Source organism: Puma concolor, chromosome B1 (genome assembly GCF_028749965.1).
Source record: "Puma concolor isolate L17-30 chromosome B1, mPumCon1.1.hap2, whole genome shotgun sequence".
Taxonomy (NCBI): Eukaryota; Metazoa; Chordata; class Mammalia; order Carnivora; family Felidae; genus Puma; species Puma concolor.
The window spans coordinates 142,764,170-142,779,428 of record NC_141670.1 but is presented as its reverse complement, the minus strand read 5'-3'; the positions used below and the strand labels follow the sequence as shown (position 1 = coordinate 142,779,428).

The window sequence follows — 15,259 nt, the reverse complement described above, 5'->3', positions numbered from 1 at the left end:
ACAGAATGGGTTCCTAATAGTATACGCTTGATTGCTAAGAATCAGAGGATAGGGAGACAACTTACAAAAATTGAGAAGTTCCCAGCTGATCAAGTGCCTGTGATACGCAGTTTAAGAGCAGAGCAAGGTAATCACTACTAGGGAGTTAGGGGACAAGCCTGCCTCTGCAAGAGTCAGAGCCTTTGCTCTCGTGTTCCCCCTGTCTGGTGTATCCTTCCCCAGGTATCCCTTCCCTGCCTCCTTCGAGTCTTTTCTCACCTGATACTTATGAGCTATTTATTACTGTCACTTGTGCCCACACCCTTAATTCTTTTTACCCCACACTGCACTTTTCTCTACGGCTTTATTTTTAACATGCTCTATATATTTCTCATTATGCTTATTGCTTTTTTTGTTTGTTTGTTTTTCCATGCCAGCATATAAACTCCAAGAAGGCAAGACCCTTCATTTTGTTTGATGTTGCCTGCCCATTACCTAGAATAGTGCCTGGCACATACTAGATCACAGATATCTATTGGATAAAATAATATACTCTGTCATTAAGGCTTTTAATTTAATAGAGGAATATCTGTATCTTTCTGTGCATATGTGAATGATAAAATAACTACAAAGTAATATGAGAAATGAACAGTAAGGTAATAAGTTATTGCTATTGAGAAATAAGATTTACTTATTTTATGAATAAATAGCCGTTTGCAATATTTTTCCCATATGTATGTTTGGAGGAAGTCTGCCAAATGTGTCTCTTTTTAGTAAGCTGGGTTTTAGTTCAGGTCCAGTATGTTACAAGTTGAAGACAACTGGGTATTTAAATAAACCAAACTAAGTTATTTATTAGGTTAATTGTGTTTGTGATATTTAGCAGTGAGAGGATATTGTTAAGCTTGCCTTGTAGCAACAAGTATCTATTAAGCTCAGGACTTACCCCGTAATACTTATAAAAATGAACTCTGAATCTAATATTTTTCAAAAAGGCTGTTGCTGTGTTTAATTTTATTTATACTGTTACCACTTTTTTTTTTAATTTAAAGACCGTTTTTATTTTATTTTATTTTTTGTTTCATCTTATTTTTACAGACAGGCTCGAGGAGAGAGCATCCTCAGATAAGAATGTAGACCCACTTTCTGCTCCACATAACCATCCTCCAGAAGATCCTTTTGGTTCTGTTCCTTTCATTTCTCACCCAGGCAAGTTACATATGTAACATCATCATTATCACTAAAAATACACATAAGAACAACGATAATAAAAATAACAAAAAACATTTTCTTAATATAAAGCCAAAGTAAGAATTAGGTGTTAGTTATAGAAAATAGAAAATTATTTTCACCTTTGCTGTTCTAGTCTTCCTGATGTTATTCTTTCCATTGGGATGTTCAGTTGTGCTTTTTGCCAATGTAGAAAAATGCTGATTTACATAGTAGAACCATAACTGTTTCTTCTTATCTTTATTGTTAGATACCATTGAAAACAATTCATGTATAACATCTCTCTCCTTTTTATGTATTTAAAATACATTCAAAGATATTTTTATACTCAGCTTTTGCTTAAAAATCCTGTGTTTTCCTAAGTTTATACATGCTTTTTTTTTTAGCTGTGTTTAAAAAGTATTACTGATTTTGTACTTGTCACAGTAATTTGATGACAAATTACTCTTTTCTTCTTTTTTCCTTTAATTTTAATTTAGAATTTAAATACTGTTATTGCCAGCAATAAATATCTGTAGTAATATTTTCCAAGTAATTCCCCAGTTAACACTGTCGAAGATACTAGGATAGAATAAGATCCCACTTTGGCATAAATGGATTTATGTGTGTGTTCATAGTGGAAAAAAAAAAAAAGAGTTTGATGATAGAAAAGAGAAATATATTAGAAGAAATAATGCCTTCTTAGAAGGTAAAGGTTTTGTTTACTATATTCAAGGTAACTGTCAGCCATGTTCTTGCATTCTTTTCCTTGTATTTTTCACTCAGGCAAGTTACATATATGTAATAACATCATTGCTACCATTTAAACATTTAAACATGCACACAAGTGGGGCGCCTGGGTGGCTCAGTCAGTTGAGCATCTGACTTTGGCTCAGGTCATGATCTCGCGGTTCGTGAGTTCGAGTCCCACATCGGGCTCTGTGCTGACAGCTCAGAGCCTGGAGCCTGCTTCAGATTCTGTGTCCCCCTCTCTCTCTGCCCCACCCCTGCTTGTGCTCTATGTCTTTCAAAAATGAATAAACATAAAAAAAATTTAAACATGCACACAAGTGAGAACAACAAAAGAAACACCTTATAAACAAAAGAAAAATGTTAATTGTAAGTTTAATAAGAAATAGGTGTTCAGGATTTCTGATGAATATATTGAGGCGGTGTTAATACCTTTCAACATTTAGATTTGGTTTTCCAGAACATGCAGCACAATAATTAGGAGTTTCTACATACTTTTATGTTCTCTGTTTTACTCTGTGATATTTAGAAAACAGTCCATATCCAGTTTCTGTTTCTTTCAAATTACCTTTTTAATGAATGACACGACATTAATTGGGGAAGACAGTTTATAGTTTCTACTTAACATGCACATATGTACTCCCTCAAACCCCAGATACCCTAGGTCATGAAGATGTTGTTACTCTTTCCAAACACATTATAATATCTCAAAATGGTCATTACAAGCTGTCAAGAACCTAGGTCTTAATCTGTTTGTGGTAGAAATGGTTTCAGTACTGTTAGCTCTTTTCCACACCCCGAGTTCTGTAATCCCTTTCAGGTTTGCACGTAGCTGTGCAACTTCTTTTTTCTTTAAGAGCTTCTGAAAGAAACCTGGTGAAATGGACCAGAATCAGGGACTAGAGTAAGCCCCAGTAGTTTGCCTTTTCCTTGGGCACCCTTATTTTGGGGTTGTCCTAGGATTTTTGTCGTTAGAAATATGCTCACAGATTTGAGCTTGATTGCTGCTGGTGTTATTTTGTTTTCTTTTCACTGTGGGCATTTAATTCCTCTGTTATGTTATAAGCTTATCAAGGGGTGGGTAAAATGAATTGTCTATCTTTGAATCCTGCCTAGTAGCCAACCCAGTAATTATCTAATAATATTCATTGGATGTATGAAAAAATTCGGGCTTTTCCTAAAAATTCAGACTCCTAAGTATTAAGATAGTGATCTTAAAAAATGATCTTTGCTATAAAGGCTATAAATGCTACCACTACTTTAAAAAGTTGGATTTAACAAGGTTTATAATGGGAAAAAAAAAATTCACTTCTCTGTCTGCTGTGTCCCTGTCCCTTTTTCCTGTTTAGACTCCTCAGAGATAATTTTTTCCACTTCTGGTATTTTAATATATCATACTTACTCTGCTATTTCTTTTTACCTCCAATTTTAGATAATATGTGTGGACTTCCTAAAACCCTACTCTACCCTCCCCCCAAACACACACAATCACACACACGTTTTGTTCCCCCTAGCCTTCCAGTACAGCTTTGACAAAGTTGTTGGTTGTCCGTGTTCAGTGTGTACATTTTTTGAATATGTAAATATTTGTTACCAATGTTCCAGTGTACCATGATTACATTTCCTTTCTTCTATGCGGTTTTTGTTTTTTCTAGAGTTAATTATAATTATGTTTATAAAAATTTGTTTTTATTTCTTTATTGTTTTATGTACCCTGTCATCGATTCATCTCCATTTAGAAATATGAATTTCTTCCCATTTTAAGGTGGCTACCATTTTCATTTTTACCTGGTTACCTCTCATGGAGCTCTGCAATCTGAATTGGTTGCTTCCTATAACTTACCATCCTAGTATTTTCTTCTACTCTCCAGACTTCTGGGCATTCCTGGGTCTCCTCTCTCTTCTTTCTTTGTTAGTAGAGCAACTCCTCTACTAGTTTCTTGAGAAAGTATGCATGGGAGGAAAAGTTTTAAACTTTGCTGCCTAAAAATATATTTTTTTCTGCACAAGCACTTCACTGATAATTTGGCTGGGTAAATAATTTTGTGTTGGACGTAATTTTCCCTATGAATTTTTGAGGCATTGCTTCATTGTATTCCAGCTTAAAAAAAAAAAAAAGGCTTCAACTAGAGGAATATTCTCTATGCCCCTACCCTTTATTATTTAGAGTCCAAAATACCCTTTTTGCCCCTATTTTTTAAATAGCTGCATGTATTACAGATCTGGTACAGTCAGTTGGCCTCCCTTAGTTTGTTCACATAGATACATCTTTCTGATTTGGCGCCTTAGTTTATGCTTTCAGACTTTTTGGAAGCTTAAGATAACATTTTGATAGACCATTCTGAAATGATTGAAATCTAGCTTTTCTTTTTATTTTTAAACATTTCCTTATGGGCCAAATTAAATTTTATAAATATCAATTTATGCAGAGGTCAAATAATTATTTCAAGAATATGTTTGGTGCTGTGTATAAGGATAATATCTTCTTCCATAAGTTGATATTTTAATTATGGAATTATATTTACTTTTTATGTCAGGTTACTAAACTATTAGTAGTGTGGTATATCATAATTATAATTTAAAAAGTTCTAGGTATAAATGTTAGTTCTATTACAGATTAACCGTGTGATATTGGGTGTTGCCTCATTTCTTGGAGGGGGTCTGTATCTTAAACTGGGGATAATAAAGGGGTGCCTGGGTGGCTCAGTTGGGTGGGTCATCCAACTTCAGCTCAGGTCATAATCTCCCGGTTCGTGGGTTGTCAACCCCCACGTCAGGCTCTGTGCTGACAGCTCAGAGCCTGGAGCCTGTTTCAGATTCTGTGTGTCCCTCTCTCTTTGCCCCTCCCTGTTCATACTCATATCTCTCTCTCTCAAAAATAAACAAACATTAAAAAACATTAAAAAAAAACCTGGGGATAATAGTGGCTACTTGATGAGATTATTGAAAGAATTAAAGAAGAGAATGTTATACAAAGCACATTCTCAGCGTTGTTGCTATTGTGGCTGTTGTTGGTAGTGTTATTAAATAATATTTTTACTACTTACCAAAAGTCAAAATCTTAGTGTTAAATAAGTTGTAGCTGCTATCCAGCTAGTAGTAGTAAAGAGTTCCAGTAATAGTAAACCAGTATTCTCTTAACTACTGGTACCTTTAAATATAGTGTAGAATCTGTGAAACTTTTCACTACCAAGAGCTGTTTCAATCGTGCTATTTCTGTTTTTACTAAAGCATTAATTACCAGTATTCACTATAGTGTACTCATAAAAATCGTATTCAAAGCATAGTATTCATTTCCCTCTCAAACCCACACACCCATCCATCTCCCTGAGGCATCATTTTTTTTTAACTTTTTCTTTTTTTTTTAGTGTTTATTTATTTTTGACAGAGAGAAAGAGAGACAGAGCACGAGTGGGGGAGGGGCAGAGAGAGAGGGAGACACAGAATCCGAAGCAGGCTCCAGGCTCTGAGCTGTCAGCACAGAGCCCAACACGGCGCTCGAACTCACAGACCATGAGATCGTGACCTGAGCTGAAGTCAGACACTCAACCGACTGAGCCACCTAGGCGCCCCTCCCTAAGGCATCATTTTAGTTAGTCTGTATACCAACAAAGGATGTGTGGCTCTGTGAATTAAAGTGTGGACTGCCTAATTTTAATAAATACAACTTCTGAAATATATAGTATTTGAAGAATTTTGTTGACATATAGGCTATATTAATTAAGTCACTGAAATTTTAGATTTCTTACATTGCATTGCATTTTTAATTAGGTTTGGTGAACTTAGTCTTCCAAATTTCAGATCTACCTCATGGTTCTCATTATCTAATAGGAGGTTAAATTGAGTTTAGGGTTGGGAAAGCCACATTATTTATAGCAAATATTTCTTGGGACATAAACTGTTAACAGGTTGTCAGTTCAAATGCTAGGTCATTTTATAAGTGATGATATGCAGGTATTTCTTATATATTTAGATTCTCGTAGGTAATTCTAGAAGATCAAGAATTTTGTTGTTTCAGGATGTCAGCAATAATGGCTACCATTTATTGAATTCTCTTTCATACATATAGTGGAGACAGGCTCGGAGAGCATCAATGATCTGGTTAAGGTCAGATAGTTTGTAAGTAGGAATCCAGCTCTGTCTGCTTCTAAACTCTCTTCTGTAAATAGCAGCCGAACAAATAAAAAAAGTGGCTTGTTTCAAATAGCAATTTACAATATCACTAACATAATAGAAATGTCAGTTTTACAGCATTTTTAATCTGGCTGGGAAATACTAGCCACAGTTCACAACTAGCATGATTCTCTTTTTATACTCAAGCCTTGTCACTTGGCCTGTCTTCAGAGAAACAGTACAGATTTTGATAAAGCCTTCTAATCCACTAATCCTTGGGCCTGGAATGGCACATTGGTAGGAAATGATGGCAGGCAGTGTGCTACCAATTCAAAGTGAGCTTTAAAGTCTTGTAGCCCCTCCCTTGTACCCGAAGTGATAAGACAACAGAAGGCATGTAATTACAATAGCAGTTTCAAGCCATTCATCCTCTATAATCTGATAGCAAAGGAAAGAACATCAAAATAAAATTTCCTTGAAACTGGAAGCTTCTTATATGATTAAAAATGTACCACCTGTTTTATAACTAAAAGCTGTCCTCTGAAAGATGGAAACCTGATTAGAAGAGTGATAATATGAATAGTATGATGCAGACATGCCCCCTCTACACATTTTTTGACATTTTCTAAATATTTTGAATTTTTTGGTAACGTTTATGAAGGTTCATTTATGTGATTCAAGAATACTTTATTTGCAATATTTCTTTAAAATAGGATACCATAACAAATACGTGAAAATATTAAAACTGACTACAAATTTTAGCTTTTGAGTTTGAAATCTTCTCTTGGACTGTGCAAGACTATGTCTTTGAAATTTTAACATCTGGAAATTTCTTTTTATAAAAACTCAAGCATGGAATGGATAATTAATTCATGTTCTTAAGTTCATTTGGTGAGTTAGGCCTGTTCTTTAGAACTCCCAGTTGTTTTTACCAGGTTACTCATTTTCCAGATCACTAGAATCAGGATTAGTAGGTGAGTTTCACAACTGTTAAAGTGAATGATAAGCTTCTTGAAGCCAGGAATTGCTTTATTTATCTTTGTATGCCATACAGTACCTTGATGAATGAGTTCATTACTTTAGTAATCTAATGTAATCTGTCTTTTCACATGCACACACACACACACACACACACACACACACACACACACGTGACCTAATATTTAATGAGCTTTTACTAAATAAAATGAAAATTATTTAATGTTTAGCTCTGTCAGGTAACTTCCATTATTGTTCTTATTTTATAGATGATGAAATTGAGGCTTTTTTGGATGTTTATCTTTTGTGCATTTTGTAAAGTTGAGTATTCATTCATTTGGTGATAAAGTCTTATAGTATTTCTAGAACTTAAACCTACAGACTGTAAAATACTCAACACAAGATACTTACTGTGCAGTTCAACAAAACACTGTTTGCTGAAGTAGAAGCAGTATGGTGCTTTTTTTTTCTTTCTTTAATTCTTAGACATAGCTTTGTAAAAGAGATGCAAAAGAAATTCAAGACAAGTCTGTGGTTGTATTTTGTCGGGGGTTTATTATAAGCTATATTGAATATTTGCTGGTGATGATATTCTACTGGTAGTTTAACTGAGGAATTTACAGATGAGAGTTTTAAGCTAGTGTCATCAGCAGAGAAGTCAATATGGCCTTCATGTGTATAGCCTTAAACTTGGCAAGTTATTCAACTTTTTCCTCATTTCAAATTCGTCATGTATAAAAAGACTACATCTCTAAAAATCCCTTCTTGTTTTTTGTTTTAAGATATAGTTGAAGCTATGAAATAGGATTAAGGTCACCAAAAGAAAGAAATGGAAAGAGAAAAGGGAAAAGCCAAGTCATGAGCACTGGATAGTAATAATATCTTTGAAATGGTAGGAAGTTGTGACAATGATCTGACATGGAGAGATCAGGGGAACATTTCTGAAGATGTAGTTAATAAGGTTGAAGGGGAAAGATCATAGCAAGCCTTACAAAAGCACGTTTACACTAATGTGGGAGCCTAATGGTGGGGTGTTAAGAGAGACTATGAAAAACCCTTGGCACAGCATTTGTGCACTTGATGGTATTAGTTACCATCCTCTCTGATTAATTTCTCAGTACCAGTGGAAGCATATGGTAGGCCCCATAAATAATCATAAAATGATGGCGTTCTACATCAGCAATAATAATCCAGCCCTTTACTGAGTACGTACAACATGCCAGTGGTGTTGTACCCACTTCACTTGTGTTCGCACTTTAATCCTTGCTGCAACTCTCCGAAGCAAGTACGATTGCTTTCCCTACTTTACAGATGGAGAGTTAGACAGGAATGCAGGGTTCCAAGTCATCAAAGGACACTTTCATTTCGTATCCTCTGTCAGTGAAGGAAGGGAAGTATGCTATATGTTTTTATGTAAATAGTTACCAAATGGTCCATTTGGTATTGAGATATTTAGTAAATGCTTTTTACGGACAGTACTGAATAATTGAAGCACTGTTTTAGTTAGCTCTGAACTATTATCTTAAAATTGTATATGATATATAGTAGCGAGTGAGAATAACTTTAATCAGCAGAATTTTGTGTGTAAATAAGTACTAATTCTCTTGACACTTTAGTGATTTCCATTGTTGTAACTTTTTTCCCCAACACTTTACTTGGAATTTCCCTGAGAGACCATTTATGTGACATACAAGAGAATTTAAGACTTCATAACCCTTTATGGCTGTTCTTAATAATGTATCCAGATCTACACCATCTTAGTCATTCCCTTCATTTTCAGGATTTGGCTCTGATTGGATTCTGGCTGTTTGCAGCAATCAGACTAACCTCAAAAGATAAGGATCACTCAAAAAGCTGTAATTTTTATAGTTTGTATTTCAAAGACACAAAGCAGAAATAATATCCTGACCAGAAGCCATCAAAATATTCTACTTTTTTTAGCTTGAGAAGAAAGCCCTACTTAGAGCCAAAAATAAAAGTTGGTCAGTGTTCTCTTTTGAGAAAATTTACAGTATTTTACCAAAATCAATTAATAGAAAAAGGTACCTGAGGTATGATCCTGGGCACATATTAGAGATTTATTTATGTTTTAACTACGTGTTCCTAGTGCTTATTCTAAATACTATAGCTCCCCTCTCACCCACTTGAAAAACAGCCATTTTTTTAATGTTAATAATACACATCTCTACAAATATAGGGATTATTAGGATTTAGGATATATTGGATTATAAGGAAACATATTTAGGCTATGCTTTTGGGAAATTAAGCAGTGAAATAATCCCGATTTAAATTTCATAGTAAATCACATGTGGAATATTTGCTGGAATATTGCTGGAATCACATGTGGAATATTGTTACTGGAAGATGCAGTCTGGCCTTGGGAGCAAACAGTAGGAATATCTGAATTCTTTTTGTTTAATTACAAGAATATGTTTAGGCAAAGAAATAGATTTTAACAGTTGATGGCACTTCGCTATGAAGTCACATTTTAAAGTATTATGTATTGTACAGTTGATAACCAACTTTACAGCTGGTAGTAATTATTTTCACTGTCTTTTGTGCCTATGGAGTAGGACTAAATCCTTAGAATATATTGAAATAATTTTTAATTTTCTATAATTCCCATTTCTTTCTCAGTTCGTGTATAGTTTCACAGTGAAGAGGGGACGATGAAGTAGGTCAGTTTTACTGCAGAAAGTGAAGCCTTATTTAGGATTGCTGTAACTTCCAGCCTGGAATTTAACTTTTCCTGAGTAGGTGGTGCTGGGGGAAGATGACCGCATGTGTTTAAATTGTGTTTTTATGATGCTTAACATTTACGTTGCTCTTAGTATGCTGCGTATGATTCTCTTGTGAGAATGTGGGAGAAAAAGGAATTTGGATAAATATCCTTGTTTATTTTTAGTATTATAAAGGGGAGACCAGTAAAGAAATAAAACCAGTCTGTTTATAACAACAGAAAACTTCCCCAGTTGCCCATACTCTTCAGGGATGTAATCTGAAACCACAAAGATGGTATACGTAGATCGTTGTGTGTGACTTTTCTTGGTCTTTTTGAAAGCAGTTTTTTCAAATTCTTATATTATGTACCCAACTACAGCTATTTAAAAATCAGGGATATAGTTTTCAGGATTCGGTATGCACCCTTGTGTGTGGATATACATTTGTTTGCCTTCTTTTTTTTTGGCCGTTTTTTTTTTTTTTTTTTTTTAATTTTTTTTTTCAACGTTTATTTATTTTTGGGACAGAGAGAGACAGAGCATGAACAGGGGAGGGGCAGAGAGAGAGGGAGACACAGAATCGGAAACAGGCTCCAGGCTCTGAGCCATCAGCCCAGAGCCTGACGCGGGGCTTGAACTCATGGACCGCGAGATCATGACCTGGCTGAAGTCGGACGCTTAACCGACTGCGCCACCCAGGCGCCCCTGGCCGTTTTTTTTAAAAGTAATCTCTACACCTGGTGTGGGGTTGAACTCATGACCCTGAGATCAAGAGTCATGTGCTCTCCCCACTAAGCCAGTCAGGTGCCCCTTTTCTGGCCATTTCTAAAGTGGGCCTTAACTCTTCTTGAATTAGCCATAGAATTGCACTTGTCTCCGCCTCCCTTGTGTTTAGTTTCACTGTCAAGCACTGAGTCCAGAAAAGATGCTAGAAGGTTGGAATGTGGTGGATGAGGTAATTGAGTGTAGCCTTGTTCTGGAGGTGGTGATGATAGTTTACTATGGAGTGTTCATTTTGTGTTGGGCATTCTTCAGTCTTTTCTTTACAACAGTCCTAAGAAGAAGAACCTATTATTGTCATATTATTCTCTTGTAATATGATAATTTATATATTTTCTCATGTGTGAGGGTACAGACTAGAGTATTTAGCTATGATCTTGTCAGAGATTGTCACTGGGTTAACTTTATTAGTTGTGTATTGATTATGTATAATGAGGGAGTAACAGTAAATCCATAAAGTGAAATTGAGAGGAGAATGTCCTTTTTTTTTTTTTCCCCCTCTCAAGGAAAAAGTGCATGATCATGGTTCTATTTGAAATGCTGAAAAGCTCGAAACAACCCAAAAGTTCCATAGGTAAATGTTAAATCTTAAAATGTTCTCTATACAATATTTTATGCTTCAGAATTAGTAATGACTATATTGATACCTGTAAAGATGCATTTAAAATGGTAAATGAAAAGCCCCACAAATTTATATTCACACTGACAATCTAAAAAATAGACCTATATATAGCACTTTATTACCAAGAAATCTGTATCTCTGTGAATACAACTTTGAGAAGCGGACAGTGCAGACAGAATGAGTAGGAAGTGACAGTTGTGTTTTGGAAAGCACTAGTGGCCAATTGGGTAAAGGAAAACAGTTAATTTAGAAGACTGGGATTAAAATAGAAGAATAGCAAAAATAAAGTTGGGGCGCCTGGGTGGTTCAGTCGGTTGGACATCTGACTTTGGCTCAGGTCTTGATCTCACGGTTTGTGGCTTCAAGCCCTGCGTCAGGCTCTGTGCTGACAGCTCAGACTCTGTGTCTCCGTCTCTATCTGTTTCTCTGTCCCTCCCCCACTCGTGCGTTCTCTTTCTCTCTCTCTCAAAAATAAATAAACTACCCAAAAAAAGGTCAATCAAAGGACTCTGTCCTTTTAAATTTTGTAAATTGTCTTTGTTAAATTTTCCAGAAAATCTTTAGGAATGACACTCTGTGCCCTAGAAATGGAATTTCCCAGAGAAATTGTAGAAGTAGTATTTTCCCAGAGTGCATTTTGCAAAATTGTTTACGAAGTTAATAGTGTTACTTGTGAATACAAGTGTTTGTAGTGAAGCAAATTTGGGAAATCCTGGTTTCATAAGATTAAGCAGATTCTTTTGTGTAGGACTTACCAGCACCCTTAAGGAGCATTTTCCAGGTGGAGGCACATTATATAGTGTAGCATTTTATAAACTCAGGTACCTGGGACCGCAGAGCTGTTTAGTTCTTATTATAGGAATAACGTTCTGCAGAATATACTTTAGGAAGCATTCTGGAGTGTTGTGGAGGTGTCCATGAGCAGGCATGAAGGGGTACACATTGTGGCTCTCTCTGGATGGGTAAGGAGCTTGAGGTAGTAAGTTAAACTGTATCTTAGAGGAACTGTCCCAAAGCGAGGAATGATTATAAATCTTTGCTGTTACATTTTTTGCTTTTGAATAAAAATTCATGAAAATGAATTCTACAGCTAATCTAAAAGTAATCTTTGTTTTTAATGTCAGAAGTAAGCTCTGTGGAGGAGAAGTCAAACTTGAGAATCTGCATTTGATTTGGTTTTAATCTCTTAGGATCTAAGATAAGCCTATTATAAATTTGTAAAGATACAACATTTAGCTCTTGGCTTGTTCCATAGAACTGGCAGATGAATAATGGATGAAGATTATTATACTTAAGTAGAACCTGATGGAATTCTCCGTGTCTTCTTTCCCCCTCCTCCTCAGCCCTACTCCTCACTTCAAGGTTGCCGACAAAGTGCATGTGCCAGCCAGAGCCAGTGGCCTTTGTCTGTCCTCAGTTCATTGCAGCTCTCTGCCTCACCCAGCCCAGTTGTCTACTCTGTCTCCGGAAGCACTCCTCTCTTGGCTTCTGTGACATTGCGCTCACCTGGTTTTGGGTCCTTCTCTCCGTACTCTGCATGTAGCTTTGTAGGTTCCTCTGCTTACCTCCAAATGTATTAGACCTGAGGGCTCAGTGTTGGGTCCCCTTTTCCTGCTTTGTACTCACTTTGTAAATGATTTCCTTCAGACTCGTAACCGTCTCTACTTACCCCTCTGGAGGTGAGGACTCCCAAATCTCGTCTCCAGTCAAAAACTAACCATTGTACTTAAATGCTTCACAGGTAACTCAAACTTTGTGTTCAAAACTAAATTAAAAAAAATTTTTTTTTTAATGTTTATTTATTTCTGAGACAGGGACAGAGCATGAGTGGGGGAGGGGTAGAGAGAGAGGAAGACACAGAATCCGAAGCAGGCTCCAGGCTCTGAGCTATCAGCACAGACCCCGATGCGGGGCTCGAACTCACGAACTGCGAGATCATGATCTGAGCTGAAGTCGGACACTCAACCGACTGAGCCACCCAGGCGCCCCAAAACTAAATTCTTGAAATCTTCCTCTACTTTCCAACTTATTCTTTACTCACTCTTCTGTCTGCATTAATGGCGCTACCATCCTTCCAGAGTTTCCCTCCTCAATCTCTAATTCTTCACTTCTACTTGCCCAGCCCCCACTGTCATCCAGGCCACCAGAATCTCTGGCTTTATTTCTACAGTTTCCTCTTCCCTGATCTCCTCACTTTTATACCTCTCTCTTCAGCCTTTTTTTCTACCCAGTGGTCAGTTATGTTTCAAATATAAATCTGAACATGACACCCATTTTAAATAAAGCCTTGTAATGCCTTCCCCTTTACACACTGAACTTAGCACAAAATCCAGACTCCTTATAATGGCCTTAAAGGGACGTTCACAGGTTGGTCCTTCCCCTCTCTTTCCTACCTCATCTTGTATGGTAGTCTTGCCACTGTACTCCAGCTACACTGACCTATTTTCAGTTCCCCAAACATGCCAACTTCTTTCTGCATTGGCCTTCACACATGCCATAGCTTTTCCTTGGAGCAGCTTTTTGCCTGTCCTTTGCATAGCTGACTCATTTTCACTGTTCAGTCCTAACCATCCTCCTTAGGGGAAGCCTTTGCTGACTGTAGGTTTATGTATCCCTCCCCCCCCCCCCCCATGACTTTGCACCACTGCTCTGTTATTTCAGAGAGCCCGTCACAATTTGTTTATTTATACTCTGTCTCCCACACTTGATTATAAACTCTTGAAGGCAGAGACGGTACTTATTGTATTCATTAATGTATGATCAGCATATAGCATGTAGGAAAGTGCCATATAAAAATGTATTGTTAAATTAAAAATGCAGTGACTGAATGTAAAGAGTTCATTTTTTTATGTTACTTTCTTTATTGTATTCTGAGTATACTGAGTATGTGTCTATAGCTATGAGCTCAGAGTAGTCACTTATTGTTTCATTCAACAAATTGATTCAACAGTTGCTAGGGTAGAAAGGAATGATAAATGAGGTAAATGATAAATAGGACTGTGTCTAAGAGCTCATAATCAAGTAGGGAAAACAGACAAGTAAACCAATAATTATAATACAGTACAGTAGCTGCTACAATTTAGGCTTGTACTGAGTTCATTAGGACCCCCAAATATGGGTATTTTTCAAGGGGTGTCTTTGAAGGGCTCTGGCATGGAATATAGCCAGGACCACTAGGCAAGTCAGATAGGAGTAGGAAACTAGAAGGATGTTTTTACCAAGAGGTTGTATGAGATGTTAAAACAGCAGGAAACCCAAATCTATTAGGTTCCGCAGTTTCTGATAGCAAACATTAAGAGATTGGATAGCAAGATATCTCAAAAACTTTTTAAAAATTTGAATCTGTTCCTGAGTTTGAGTAGGGACAAGCTGGGTGTGGCGATAATGAAGAATACCCATGAAGAATACATCAGGGTCTGAGGCTAAAGATGTGGTAGGACAGAATCCAGATTGAGAAGGACACCCTGTGCTGGGCTAAGGGTTGGGACTTCAGAGAGCCCCTGAACAGTTTTAAGCTGAGCTATGTAATGTTTCAGAAAAGTCATTCTGGTGGCACTGGAGAGGAGCGGTCTGATGGACATGTACTGGAGACAGACAAGGATAGAGGAAATGAAATAGACAACTGGCAGAGGAAGAGGAAGGAACAGATACAAGAGAATTTAAAAACACTGGTGAGGAAGGAAGATGATTTCCAGATTTCTGCTGATTTGCAGAACTAGTTGACAGAAGTATTGTTCATTAATTCAGAGGAAAGGGTGAGGAGCACATTTTAAGAGGAACGATACTCTTTTGAATTATTGAATTTGAAGTAATGGTACAATACATATTCCTAACTATTAGATGACTAAGTATTCATGGTCACTATTAGAGATTCAGTCATGATGGTGTATGTGGCAATTAACATACAACTATTTAAGACCATGGGAAGACATGCAGAGGAAAAAAGCCAAGGACAGAATCCTGGGGAACATACATGTATACAGAGATGTTAGTGAAAGAGAAGTCTCTACAAATATGACCAAGAAGGAACAGTTAGAGAGGTGGGAAGACAACGGTGCTGACTTTCAAAGAGAAGGTAAGAACTCAGAGGTGTCATATACCATAGGGA

General features: G+C 36.7%; 1 protein-coding gene and 1 long non-coding RNA gene across 5 annotated transcripts in view; both read left to right on the top strand.

Moving 5' to 3' along the window:
• BMP2K (BMP2 inducible kinase) overlaps positions 1-15,259 on the top strand; it is a 132,520-nt gene that overhangs the window by 110,597 nt on the left and 6,664 nt on the right. For 3 of the 4 annotated variants that reach the window (XM_086704777.1, XM_025921524.2, XM_086704779.1), the window contains exon 15: positions 1,078-1,188. The exons of the other annotated variant lie outside the window; for it this stretch is intronic. In XM_086704777.1, the coding sequence (XP_086560903.1) occupies positions 1,078-1,188 (111 nt within the window). The remainder of the gene's footprint in view (positions 1-1,077; positions 1,189-15,259) is intronic. 4 annotated transcript variants of the gene reach the window in all.
• Positions 10,469-14,945, top strand: LOC147581911 (uncharacterized). The gene is made up of 2 exons (XR_015250391.1): positions 10,469-11,571; positions 11,657-14,945. It is a non-coding gene; the product is annotated as an uncharacterized LOC147581911 (long non-coding RNA).